Source organism: Lithobates pipiens, unplaced genomic scaffold (genome assembly GCF_037356315.1).
Source record: "Lithobates pipiens isolate NorthernLeopardFrog02 unplaced genomic scaffold, aLitPip1_a1.2 Scaffold_3, whole genome shotgun sequence".
Lineage (NCBI taxonomy): Eukaryota > Metazoa > Chordata > Amphibia > Anura > Ranidae > Lithobates > Lithobates pipiens.
Window position 1 is genome coordinate 48,201,292 of NW_027507790.1, and position 14,729 is coordinate 48,216,020.

At 44.3% G+C, this 14,729-nt stretch overlaps 1 protein-coding gene across 4 annotated transcripts in view; it reads right to left on the reverse strand.

The window, feature by feature from the left end:
• Window positions 1-14,729, reverse strand: part of TOP3B (DNA topoisomerase III beta) — a 138,930-nt gene that overhangs the window by 17,360 nt on the left and 106,841 nt on the right. For all 4 annotated transcript variants that reach the window (XM_077461634.1, XM_077461632.1, XM_077461633.1 and 1 more), the window contains one exon: window positions 9,961-10,089. In XM_077461634.1, the coding sequence (XP_077317760.1) occupies window positions 9,961-10,089 (129 nt within the window). The remainder of the gene's footprint in view (window positions 1-9,960; window positions 10,090-14,729) is intronic.

Sequence of the window (14,729 nt, forward strand, 5' to 3'; positions counted from 1 at the left end):
CAAGAGTGACCTGACAGGCAGGACGGTCTGCGTTACACACTGTATGAAGTATGAAACAAGGAGTGAGAAACAACGGTCTTTGGGGAAAAATGAATAGAGACAAAATTTGACCCTTAATGGTACTTAAGGCCAATCTCGTGTCCCCTACTGATTGGAGAAAGGAAAATCGCCCACTCACATATCTGCCGGTGACACTTCCTGGCTTCACCCCAGGCATAAAATATTTCCAAGTCCTTTAAAGGAAGCCAGCTTCCAGGGGCTTAACAGTGCGGAGATACAGGACCCAAGACTATTAGGTCCCGCTGGAATGAAAGTGTCTAAGAAGCCCCCCGCAAGACTCGCTATGTCAGTGTACCAAGCCATCATGAGCTAATTCGGCTAACACTGTTATCAGTTACCACCTCCCGGATTCCTCGCAAAATATGCAGAAGTAGTTTAACAGAGGGAAAGTGTCAATTAGGGAGAACTGGTCCCTAAGGTGTTGCCAGTACATCTACCCCTATTGCCAGTGGGATTCTAGTCCCAGACACAACCTATCCTTACTTGTTTTAGAACTTGGAATCTAGTAGGTCTACCTGTAGAGTTCCCCCAACATTGGCGAACTGTCAAAAAAAAAGAACGTCTCAGGATACAGAAAAACCTTGTGGTCCTGGCACTAGTTGCTGATGACTTGAAAAACCCCTTGCCACTTTTCTATACATGGGATATGTACTGGCAATAGAGACAGCACTTGTGCTGTCCCACACAGAATGTGGTTCATCTTCCTGAGCGACACGACTCCTGGTGCCGCCCTGGTGGTTGATGTATATGCCACTGCAGAGGCATTTCTAGATTGAACCTACAACTGGTTTGTCCCATAATTCAGAGCAAGGTGTACTGACCACAAGTTTCAAGATAGTGATGGGCAGTATTCTCTCCTGTGAACTGTAGCCACCTTTAAACTAACTGGAGACCCTGGCATCAGTGGTTATTATCTTCCAAACCCCTGAAAGGAAGAATTTCATCTTCTCCAGATTCTGGACCATCAACCACTAATTTTAGCTCTGCAATACCCCGGAAACAGACCCCTCCTTCAATCCAATGTCTATATCTTCAAGTTCCAGACAGAGAGAATGATCCTCTACAAAAGACCTGGAGTGGGACTGTACATAGAGAACGTTCTCCAACCTAGATATAACTTCCTCCTGCAGAAATTTATCGAAGGAATATCTGGAATCGACTGCTTCCGAGCAAAGATTATTGAGGCATACTGAGACTGACACCCCCTGTGTCTTCAGCAAGTCCAGCACCGGGGCTAGGAGCTTTGTGTGCCCTGAGACGACGTAAATTATTATGAAACACGTAGGGCGGAACGTTGCGCTGACGTCACCTCATTGTTTGTCTATATGATCTGGGGAGGACGGGTCTGTGAGGGTATGCTTCCGGCTGGCGCTACACACTTAAGGCTTGAAATCTCTGCATGTTTGTAAGTGCATTTTTTTATTCATTTTAATTGGCATTAAAATTGGGATTTTGCACTATTGGAGCCATTCTGTTTTTTATGTCGGGATGCCTATTAATGAAACACGGCTAATGTGAGAGTCCTTTGGAAGCCTGTTATAATGGATGGGTGCACAGGAGGTTACTAACAACATGTGATGAATGCAAAGGGCGAAGTAGCTTCTATGATTTTTATATGCTTCTTATGACCCCTTGGGGTCGGAACAGTCTGGTAAGGAGCCATTTCTTACTCTGGTGGTGGTGGATTTTGCACGGCTCACAGCTTTTGAAGATTATTTTGGATGAATTTTCAAACATCATTTGGTTTTAATTGTTGCTCTCCCAATTCACTGTGCAAAAGTTTTGCCCACTCAGTCAGTATCTGCAACAAAAGTGCGGATGCCAGTACTGGTCGCACGGCTGACCCCACAACCGTAAACAAGGAACGAGCCACTGTCTCGTTCCATGAGAAGGTCCGTGGGATCCTTAAATGCAGGAGTCCCCTCAACCGGGATCGTGGTTACTTTATTTAACCTGGATACTGGGGGGCCCAAGATCAGAGGAACCGACCATTTTTTGAGAAGGCTCTCCTCAAAAGGGTAACGTACCGCCATGTATTTGGGGACCGAAAAGGTCCGTTGCGGGTGACCCCATTCCTTGCAAATGAACTTGTCAAAATAAGTCAGATACGGGAACACCTTAGGTGAATGTGCTGGCTTGCAGGACCCAAAAGGGACATCAGCAGAGGGATCTGCTGGCTCCTGAATCTTCAGGGTATCACGCACAGCTGTGATAAGTGCTCCAACAAGCGCTTTGTTGCGCACGGAACTGGACAGGGACTCATCCTCACTGTCCGAACGGTCCTGGTCATCGTCAACTGACAAAACAGAGCAAGGGTCACCAGCCTCAGCAGGACCCGAGTCTGCGTCAGAGCTCTCCTCCGAGTGGGGGGGGGGGGGGCAGGGGCCGCTTTAGTGCACATTTCTTCCCACGCACCGCTCCCCCATCTTGGCAACGAACGAATTGAAGACCGTCGCCAGGGTGTCCATGGGCACTGCGCAGTCTGAAGGTGACCCGGTTGCAATTGCTTGGATTTCGGGGGAAGAAACACCAGTTTCTGAAGCCATGCTGACCCTACCCTGTCTGCCACCAGTGACAGTCCCACCCTCCTTGCTGCCGCTGGCTGAGGGGCTCTTTCCCGCTGGACTCACCACCCTGAGGAGTTCTGCGCTATCCAACAAGCAGTGCCTGTAGTCCCTGTGGGCTCCAAGGTGCAGAGGGAACAAAAGCTGTGTCGGTGGCAGCCGCTGCAAATAGCGTCAAACCGCTCTGAAGTGTGCTCAGGCTTCAATAAAATGCCCGCCCAGTGTCCAGTACAAAGACATAAAACACAGGGAAAATGGCTGTGAGAGCACATGAGCACATGCTGCTGCTAGAGAACACGGAAAAAAACATGTACAGGCTTCCAGAAAATGTCCACCAGTGTCCTGTATAGGAGATCACTAGGAAAATGGCCACTGAAGCCCAGAAAAGCATGCTGCCCTTGCCCACACCTAAAATGGCCACCAAAGCTGCTCCATGAGGTACAGGGATAAAACGATGGCAGTGAACACAGTGCTGTACAGGACATCAGAAAAACTTCACAGACACCTTCCAGGGGCATGAAGAACAGGACCCAGGACACCGCTAGCCAGCGCAGCACCCCCCCCCCCAAGGTGAAAGCCCCCGCATAGGCACACACACACACCGTTCAGCAGCCACATGCAGCATCTCCCCAGAGAGGGGGGGAATAGAGACAGGGGAGAGAAGAGAGGGAGGTGAGGGACCCCCTAATCGACCTCCCAGGGAATGCCCTAGCTGCTCAACCAAGGGTGGGTGCCAGGGAGAGCTGTACTTACCAGTCCTGAAGAGCTGGGAGACATTCCATCACAGACCCACTCACTGATCAGTACAGGGTGGCTGCTGGCCCGGCCTACTGTGACGCAGACATCAGTAGCCCGGTCATACAGTGGTGTGAAAAAGTGTTTGCCCCCTTCCTCATTTCCTGTTCCTTTGCATGTTTGTCACACTTAAGTGTTTCGGAACATCAAACCAATTTAAACAATAGTCAAGGACAACACAAGTAAACACAAAATGCAATTTGTAAATGAAGGTGTTTATTATTAAAGGTGAAAAAAAATCCAAACCATCATGGCCCTGTGTGAAAAAGTGATTGCCCCCCTTGTTAAAACATACTATAACTGTGGTTGTCCACACCTGAGTTCAATTTCTATAGCCACACCCAGGCCTGATTATTGCTACACCTGTTCACAATCAAGGCATCACTTAAATAGGAGCTGCTTGACACAGTAAGGTCCACCAGAAGATCCTTAAAAGCTACACATCATGCCGAGACCCAAAGAAATTCAGGAACAATTGAGAAAGAAAGTAATTGAGATCTATCAGTCTGGAAAGGGTTATAAAGCCATTTCCAAAGCTTTGGGAATCCAGCGAACCACAGTGAGAGCCATTATCCACAAATGGCGAAGACATGGAACAGTGGTGAACCTTCCCAGGAGTGGCCGGCCGCCCAAAATTACCCCAAGAGCGCAGCGACGACTCATCCAAGAGGTCACAAAAGACCCCACAACAACGTCCAAGGAACTGCAGGCCTCACTTGCCTCAGTTAAGGTCAGCGTTCATGCCTCCACCATCAGGAAAAGACTGGGCAAAAATGGCCTGCATGGCAGAGTTCCAAGGAGAAAACCACTGCTGAGCAAAAAGAACATCAAAGCTCGTCTCAATTTCTCCACAACACATCTTGATGATCCCCAAGACTTTTGGGACAACATTCTGTGGACCGATGAGACAAAAGTGGAACTCTTTGGAAGGTGTGTGTCCAAGTATATCTGGCGTAGAAGGAACACTGCATTTCATAAAAAGAACATTATACCAACAGTAAAATATGGTGGTGGTAGTGTGATGGTCTGGGGCTGTTTTGCTGCTTCAGGACCTGGAAGACTTGCCGTGATAAAAGGAACTATGAATTCTGCTGTCTACCAAGAGATCCTGAAGGAGAATGTCCGACCATCTGTTCGTGTACTCAAGCTGAAACGAACTTGGGTTCTGCAGCAGGACAATGATCCTAAACACACCAGCAAGTCCACCACCGAATGGCTGAAGAAAAACAAAATGAAGACTTTGGAGTGGCCTAGCCAAAGTCCTGACCTGAATCCTATTGAGATGTTGTGGTATGACCTTAAAAAGGCCGTTCATGCTCGAAAACCCTCTAATGTAACTGAATTAGGACAATTCTGCAAAGATGAGTGGGCCAAAATTCCTCCAGGACGCTGTAAAAGCCTCATTGCACGTTATCGCAAACGCTTGGTTGCAGTTGTTGCTGCTAAGGGTGGCCCAACCAGTTATTAGGTTTAGGGGGCAATCACTTTTTCACACAGGGCCATGATGGTTTGGATTTTTTTTCACCTTTAATAATAAACACCTTCATTTACAAATTGCATTTTGTGTTTACTTGTGCTGTCCTTGACTATTGTTTAAATTGGTTTGATGTTCCGAAACACTTAAGTGTGACAAACATGCAAAGGAACAGGAAATGAGGAAGGGGGCAAACACTTTTTCACACCACTGTATGTATGCCCCGGAGCATAAAAGCTCACTGACCACCTCTGGAGCTGAGGTTTCATTGTGGCCTGCCGAACGCGTAGCTGTGGCCTGCACACGCTCGATGGCCGGACTGGGGAGATTACAAGGATAAGGGTATCCAGCCTGTCCCCCAGCTGGCTGTTGATAGTAGATCACAGGATCATTCATCTTGTGCAAAAAGTCACGCTTCTGCATAGAAAAGCACGGACCGATGGGCCCGCAGGGTTCATAGGTCCTTCTCCTTCACTAGTCAAAATAAAACTAGCTCTGCTTGGCAGGCTGGAGGGTTGTTGCCCAAGGGACTGCCCCCCGGGGCGGAACTAAGAGTTCTGAGTGTTGTGTTACAACTAATGCCTAGTATCTCCTAGTAATAGGACAAAAACCCAATGGCTAAGAGAGGAGCTGTGTCAGTCGGTGAATATAAGAGAAAGGTAGTTGAATTGTATAAAACAGGAAACACCCATGCTCCCCTACAGAATTTCTCCAGAGCTTCTCCTATCCTTTGGAACTCCCTACCCCAATCCGTCTGACTGTCCCCTAATCTATCCATCTTTAGATGAGCCCTGAAAACCCTTTTCTTTAACCACCTCAATACAGTGCAGTTACACCCCCTTCCTGACCAGACCAATTTTCAGCTTTCAGCGCTCTCACAGTTTGAATGACAATTACTCAGTCATCCAACACTGTATCCATATGAAACTTGCGTCCTTTTTTCCACACAAATAGAGCTTTCTTTTAGTGGTATTTAATCACTAGTGGGCTTTTTATTTTTTGTGCTATAAATAAAATAAAACGTAAATTTTGTGAAAAAAATGCATTTTTCTTGGTTTCGGTCATAAATTTTTGATAATTAGTAATTTTTCTTCATAAATTTTGGCTAAAATTTATACTGCTACATATCTTTGGTAAAAATAACACACAGTATATATTATTTGGTCTTTGTGAAAGTTATAGAGTCTACAAACTATGGTGCCAATCACTAAAAATTGATCACTTCTGATGAGGCCTTCAGTACATCAGGTGTATCTCATTTCTTGAGACACTAACAAGTCAGGAAAGTACAAATACCCCCCAAATGACCCCTTTTTACAAAGTAGACATCCCAAGGTATTAAGCAAGTAGCATGGTGAGTTTTTTTAAGTTGTCATTTTTTCCCACAATTCTTTGCAAAATGAAGATTTTTTTTTACTAAATTGTCATATTATCAGGTTATTTCTCACACACAGCATATGCATACAACAAATTACACCCCAAAATACATTTTGCTACTTATCCCGAGTACGGCGATACCACATGTGTGAGACTTTTACACAGCCTAGCCACATACAGAGCACCAACATTGATGTAGTACCTTCAGACGTTCTACGAGCAAAAATTACGCATCTCATTTCTCAACCACCTATTACACTTTTGAAGTCCCTGGAGTACCAGGACAATGGAATTTCCCATAAAATGACCCCATTTTGGAAAGCAGACACCCCAACGTATAATCTGTGAGGCATAATGAGTCTTTTGAATGGTTAATTTTTTTCCAGAAGTTTTTGGAATATGTGGAAAAAAATTAAAACGCATTTTTTTTTACACAAAATTGTCAATTTATAAGATATTTCTAACACATAGCATGTATATAGCAAAAATTACACCCCAAAATACATTCTGCTACTCTTCCCGAGTATGGCGATACCACATGTGTAGGACTTTTACACAGCCTGGCCACATAGAGAGGCCGAACATTGAAGTAGTACGTTCAGGCATTCTAGGAGCATAAATGACACATCTCATTTCATTCCTACCCATCACACTTTTGAAGGTCCTGGACCACCAGGACAGTGAAATTACCCACAAAATGACCCCATTTTGGAAAGCAAACACCCCAACGTATATTCTATGAGACATGGGCTGCAAATAGGTACAGGTGACAGGTACTCGGGTACTCTGATGGCCTGGTGACAGGTACTCGGGTACTCTGATGGCCTGGTGACAGGTACTCGGGTACTCTGATGGCCTGGAGACAGGTACTCGGGTACTCTGATGGCCTGGTGACAGGTACTCGGGTACTCTGATGGCCTGGTGACAGGTACTCGGGTACTCTGATGGCCTGGTGACAGGTACTCGGGTACTCTGATGGCCTGGTGACAGGTACTCGGGTACTCTGATGGCCTGGTGACAGGTACTCGGGTACTCTGATGGCCTGGTGACAGGTACTCGGGTACTCTGATGGCCTGGTGACAGGTACTCGGGTACTCTGATGGCCTGGTGACAGGTACTCGGGTACTCTGATGGCCTGGTGACAGGTACTCGGGTACTCTGATGGCCTGGTGACAGGTACTCGGGTACTCTGATGGCCTGGTGACAGGTACTCGGGTACTCTGATGGCCTGGTGACAGGTACTCGGGTACTCTGATGGCCTGGTGACAGGTACTCGGGTACTCTGATGGCCTGGTGACAGGTACTCGGGTACTCTGATGGCCTGGTGACAAGTACTCAGGTACTCTGATGGCCTGGTGACAGGTACTCGGGTACTCTGATGGCCTGGTGACATGTACTCTGATGGTTTGGTGACTGGTATTTGGGTACTCTGAAGGGCGGTGACAGGTACTCATATGGACTGTGACAGGTACTCGGGTACTCAGATGAACTGTGACAGGTACTCAGATGGACTGTGACAGGTACTCGGGTACTCAGATGGACTGTGACAGGTACTCGGGTACACAGATGGACTGTGACAGGTACTCGGGTACCCTGATGGACTGTGACAGGTACTCGGTACTCTAATGGACTGTGACAGGTACTCGGTACTCTAATGGACTGTGACAGGTACTCGGTACTCTAATGGACTGTGACAGGTACTCGGGTACTCTGATGGCCTGGTGAAAAGTACTCAGGTACTCTGATGGCCTGGTGACAGGTACTCTGATGGTTTGGTGACTGGTATTTGGGTACTCTGAAGGGCGGTGACAGGTACTCATATGGACTGTGACAGGTACTCGGGTACTCAGATGGACTGTGACAGGTACTCGCGTACTCAGATGGGCTGTGACAGGTACTCGGGTACCCTGATGGGCCGTGACAGGCACTCAGGTACCCTGATGTGCCGTGACAGGTACTCGGGTACCCTGATGTGCCGTGACAGGTACTCGGGTACCCTGATGTGCCGTGACAGGTACTCGGGTACTCAGATGGGCCGGGACAGGTACTCGGGTACTCACTGTTTTACTTCTTCCATCAGCTAATCCCCCACAGCTATTACCCTTTTGTATCAATTGGCCCTTCCTTTTTAGAGTGTAAGCTTTAATAAGCAGGACCCTCTGATTCCTCTTATACCAAATTGTAATGTAACTGCAATGTCTGCCTTTATTTTGTTAAGTGCTGCGCAAACTGTTGGCGCTATACAAAACCTGTATAATAATAAAAAGATATCCAAGGAATTGAGAATGACAATCAGCACTGTTTAAACTCTAATCCAGAAGTGGAAAATGAGGGGTTCTGTTGAAATCAAACCACGGGCAGGTAGACCAACTAAAATTTCAGCCACATCTGCCAGGAAAATTGTTCGGGATGCAAAGAAAAAACCACAAATAACTTCAGATGAAATACAGGATTCTCTGAGAACATGTGGTGTGGCTGTTTCAAGATGCACAATAAGGAGGCACTTGAAGAAAGATGGGTTGCATGGTCGAGTCGCCAGAAAAAAGCCATTACTACACAAATGCCACAATGTATCCCGCTTACAATACGCCAAACAGCACAGAGACAAGCCTCAAACCTTCTGGCACAATCATTTGGAGTGCTGAGACAAAAATTTAGCTTTTTGGCCACAGCCATAAACACTACATTTGGAGAGGAGTCAACAAGGCCTATGATGAAAGGTACACCATTCTTACTGTGAAACACAGAGGTTCATGGCTGATGTTTTGGGGGGTGTGTGAGCTTCAAAGGCACAGGAAATTTGGTCAAAATTGGGATGTACTTGGACATTCCAACATGACAATGATCCAAAACACAAAGCCAGGTCAACCTGTCATTGGCTACAGCAGAATAAAGTGAAGGTTCTGGAGTGGCCATTTCAGTCTCCTGACCTCAATATCATTGAGTCACTCTGTGGAGATCTCAAACATGCAGTTCATCCAAGACAGCCCAAGAATTTACAGGAACTGGAGACTTTAGATATAAGATAAAGAGCCTCATCCACAAATACCACAAAAGACTTCAAGTTGTCATTGATGTTAAAGGGGGCAATACACAGTATTAGAACTGAGGTATGTAAACTTCTGATCAGAGTCATTTGGCTAGTTTCTGTTGTCATGATTTAAAAAGAGTAAACACAGTTAATTGATAATAAATGGCTTCAGCCAAACACTAACCATGAGTGAAAGAAAAGTTTGTGTCATCATTCATATTCTGTGAAAAATGGCCAAGAAATCATGGATCCTGCCAGGATATTTAAACGTATCTTCCTTCCGGTGCCGCAGTGCCTCGGAAGTGGGAGCTGGAACCCTCTAAAAAGAGAGTTTCCGCCCCCCCCCCCAAAAAAAATTACATGCCAAATGTAATGGGTGGAACTCCGCTTTAAGTACCGTAATGTCAGTAAATGATCAAATATTTCAATGGGGCCCTGGAAGAATATTCTGTGGGAATGCATAGGGAAGTCATGGCAGTGAAAACTGAACACAGCTAACACAGGCAGAGCTTTGTGTTCAGAAGGGCTGATGTTAAGTGGAAGACTCTTAACTGTATCAGAGACAATAGTAAAGACCAAATCCTGACCTACTGCACCCACAATGGAGCTTCCTTTCCACCAGACTTAACATTAATTTTAGTGATACTGCATGTACTCACCTATCTTATAGTAGCCATGTACCAACACAATACCCAAGCTGGTAGGCTTCAGTCTGCGTCCACTTTCCACTGTTACGTAGTTTCGTTGACAGACATTATTAATGTGCACAGGTATACTGGCATCCGTACCTGAAGAGTACATTATATATTTAAATATACACATTGTAACACTACTTGATGCATAGTTAAAAAAAAAAAAAATTGAATTACATTTTTTTTTATTTTCAGTTTTTTTACACTGTCCCTTTAACAATTTTCCTTGTGATAGCATGGGCAGTGACAGTTACACTTTACGGAGAAGCATCTATTATACCCAAGATATCTTGCCCTTAAAAGCATCTGATCAAACAGAGATTGTTTTGATCAGATGCTTTACAAGCCACTAACGGCTTGTAAACAATAAAACAAGACCAGAAGTGACAAAATCCTTGTTGCTTCTAGCTTCATGTCTCACAGGGGGAAGCGGGTATGAATGTACCTTCCTCCCCTCTGTGTTTACCCAACAGGACAGGTCGCAGCAGTCCTGGGCCTCTTGGATCGCACCGAAGAAGCCCAGGAACAGAGGAGGGTGATCACAAGCGGATGGGTCCCTCTTCCGGCTCTGTAGAACCACGTGGATCACTTCTACAGGAAAGACCATTGCCAGCTTAAAAAAATGATACCAGGATCATGGCTATGGCTACAGGGTAAGTCCTAAGGACAGAAATCAGTTAGACAATCACCTGAGTTGGCTACAACAAATTCCTGAGGTAGCCTGTTCCACATTTTCACACCTCTTACTGCTAAGAAGCGTTTCCACGTGCAGAGGTTGAATATCTTTAACTCCAGATGCAAACAGTGCCCTACTGTCCTTTGTAAGAGAATTCCACGTTTCCTGGCAAATAATTTGTTTGGGCCAACATGGACTGGCTGCTCATAGGTTGTAATATATTGTGAAAGTTTTTGCTACATGCAGTAAGCAGTGCTGTGTTCCAGTAGCTATACCAGATACTTCCCATCAACTGCCAGATATAGAGAGAGTTGCCTGTACTGTGCCTCTGCCATTTAGGATAAGCCTTTTATTTTTTTCAATGACTACAAGGCTTCCTTTGATTGCCCGATATGGCTGTCATGACTTCATCAGCTTACCTCTCCATCTCAGCCAACTGAAAATATTACAAGCGAGCGAGCCCCTGTATTCAGTGGGCAGACAGGAATTTGCTCACACTGAACCCAGAAGATCACCACTTTCACTGTATGTAGTGTGGCCTACTACAGTGATTTACAGCATCCCTGTTGGCTCTTTGGATATCAGAAATACATAGTTACATCAAGCCAAGCTGTAAGTATGCAAAAAATATAATTCCTGGAGTTCAGATTTGAAGAAGAATTCAAAGCATCAATATTTTTACATTCTAAAACACAGGAGGTCGGCCATTCAGCTGAGGTGAAGAGTGTGACATCACTGCCCTGCCTCTCAACCTCGTCCAGTCAGAGAATGCTTTGCATCAATTGATAAAATGCAAAGTAATCTCTGAATGGCACCTGTGCCGAAGGGCTGACCTCCTGTGCTCACAATGCAGTAGGGCAGCCACTCAGAATGGTACCTGGTCGCTAATGGAAGATTACTTTAGTAGCAGTGTGTATTACAGTGGTGTCCAGCTTCTAGATGGATCCCATAGGCATGGTATATGCTTAGCTACACTGGTCCAAGTTGGACCAATGTAACTATGTAAAAATATCCATATCTGAAATTCAGCTTGAAGTCTATGATCTATCAGAACAACCCAGATCTTTCTTGTACTCCCCCTACAAATACATACTACATGCATTATTATAGCCCTCAGGTGCATTACATTACATGTATTACCATTAAAGCTCATTTGCAATATACAGTTGTGTGAAAAAGTATTTGCCCCCTTCTGATTTATTTATTTTTTGCATATTTGTCACACTTAAACGACTCAGCTAAAACAAATTGTATTATTACACAAAGATAATACGAGTTAATACAAAATGCAGTTTTAAAATGATGGTTAATTTATTAATTCAAAAAAGCTGTCCAAACATGCCTGGCTTTATGTGAAAAAGTAATTGCATCCTAAACCTAATAACTGGTTGTGTCACCCTTAGCAGCAACAACTGCAATCAAGCATTTGCGATAACTGGCAATGAATCTTTCACACTCTTCTTTGCAGAATTGTTTTAATTCAGCCATATTGGAGGCTTTTCCAGCATGAATGGCCTGTGTAAGGTCATGATACAGCATCTCAATTGGATTTAAGTCCGGGCTTTGACTAGGCCCCTCCAAAACCTAAATTTTGCTTAGTTTGAACCATTTGGAGGTGGACTTGCTGTTGTGTTCGGTTCATTGTCCTACTGCATAAACTAAGTGCATTTGAGCTTGAGGTCACGAACTAATGGCCGGACATTCTTTAAGATTTTCTGGTAGAGCTCAGAATTCATGGTTCCATCAATTATGGTAAGTCGCCCAGGTCCTGAAGCTGCAAAGCAGCCCCAGACCACCACACTACCACCACCATGTCTGACTGTTGGTATGCTATTCTTGTTATGAAATGCTGTATTCGTTTTATGCCAGATATAACAGGACGCACACCTTCCAAAAAGTTTAATTTTTGTCTCATCAGTCCACAGAATATTTGCCTGAAAGTCTTGGGGATAATCAAGATGTTTTTTTTTTTGGTAAATGTGAGATGAGCCTTTGTTATCTTTTTGGTCAGCAGTGGCTTTGGCCTTGGAACTCTCCCCAGGATGCCATTTTTGCCCAGTCTGTTTTTTATTGTTGACTCATGAACACTGATATTACCTGAGGCAAGTGAGACCTGCAGTTCTTTAGGTGTTGTTCTGGGTTCTTTTATGACCTCCTGGCCAAGTCGGCGTCATGCTCTTGGAGTAATTTTTGCTGGCCGGCCACTCCTGGGAAGGTTCACTACTGTTCCAAGTTATCTCCATTTGTGGATAATGGCTCTCCCAATGGTTCACCGGAATTCCAAAGCCTTAGAAATGGCTTTGAACCCTTTCCGTGATACATTACTTTGTTTCTAATCTGTTCTTTTTTTTAAGATTGTGGCATGATGTTCCAGACAGCTTCTATTTATGTGATTTCTTGATTAAACAGGTTTGGCAGTAATCAGGCCTGCGTGTGACAAGTGAAATTTAACTCAGCTTTCCAAAAAATTGGTTAATCACAGTTCATTCATGATTCAGCATGGGATGGGGCAATTACTTTTTCACATAGGGCCAGGCAAGTTTGAACAGCGTTTTTCCCTTAATAAATGAAATAATAATTTAAAAACTGCATCTTGGATTTACTTGAGTTATCTTTTTGTAATATTAAAATTTGTTTGATGATCTGAATCATTTAAGTGTGAGAAATATGTAAAAAAAATAAAAAAAATCAGGAAGGGGGAAAATACTTTTTCACACAACTGTAGTTGCCCAAACAGTGCATTCAGGTCTGCCTGTAAATAAAAATATCCTGCAAATAGTACATAGCTTGGTGCAGACACCAAGCATGACACCCAGCTATGTAGTGAAATAATGTCCTTACAGACTGTCTATACTTTACAAGCAGACCTAAGTGCATTATTTGATAAGGCAACTATTATGCAGAGGTTTAAAGGCCAAGTTCACCTTTTTGAGCATGTTCCACATTACACCCATATTTAGAGTGTAACATACAACATGCTGTAGATCATGCCCCCCACCCCCCCTTCCCCGTGACAGCAGGCAGGGGATCCCCTCCCTACACCTGTTGTCACATTTCAAAATCAGCTTCGCCTGCACAGTAGCAGTTTCATTCAGTTACAGGAAACTGTAAAACTGTGAATAAAGAAACTACAATCCCGTGTTTCACCTGAGCACACAGCTTGTAGTTCCTCAAGGAACTGCAAGGGCACTGATGAGCTCCTCATAGTTCATTCACACTTCCTTCAGCATTCAAACGTATAGCCCATACAGAGGTACTGGCAAGAAAGCTGGAGGCAGTGTCTGCAGTAGTCCGACACTGCAGACAAGATCTACTAGTGTCAGGTGCAATGCTCTGCAGTCTCCTCTGAAAAAAATAATAAATGCACATTTTTTCTGCAAAAATATGTACATTTATTATTTTTTTCAAAAACGTGAACTTTGCATTCAATGGCTAACTAAGCCCAACAACAAAAATGGAACATACCACAGCTTACAGTCCTTAGATGTGCTGGTTACCTTCATTTTTTTTTGTTTTTTTTCAAGTTAATAACATTTTTAGCAAATACAGAGAATACCTATTGACTCTATGAGAAATGTGGTGTCCTTCTTTTTCACTTCCTCTTAACTGCGTAGAAGAATATCCTCCTTCCTAGCTATCGTCTGTAACTACCAATTGCCCTGCTACCCATGTATTTGAGATGAAGAGATATGGATATGTTTGAAGTTCATATCTTGAGAGCAGCCTGGGGTAACAACCATGGTTCTCTCTCTTGATACTGTGGAGAATTGTTGTAGCCACCCAAAGACAGAAGTGTGTTATTTGCAGTACTTACAAATGAAAATAAAGCAAAAGAAGCTTGAAAACGAATGCAACCACCAAACCAAAGGCAAGTAACTTATAACATTACATTTTAAGTTTTGGGTTTAGATACACTTTACTGATGATAATTCTAAAGGTATGTACATGGGTGCTAGAAACAAGCATGCATCATACACCCGAAACGGGACAACTCGGGGAGTCAATAAAGCTGGCTACACATAAATCAAAATTTGGACAATATGGCAGGGACCAGCCGATT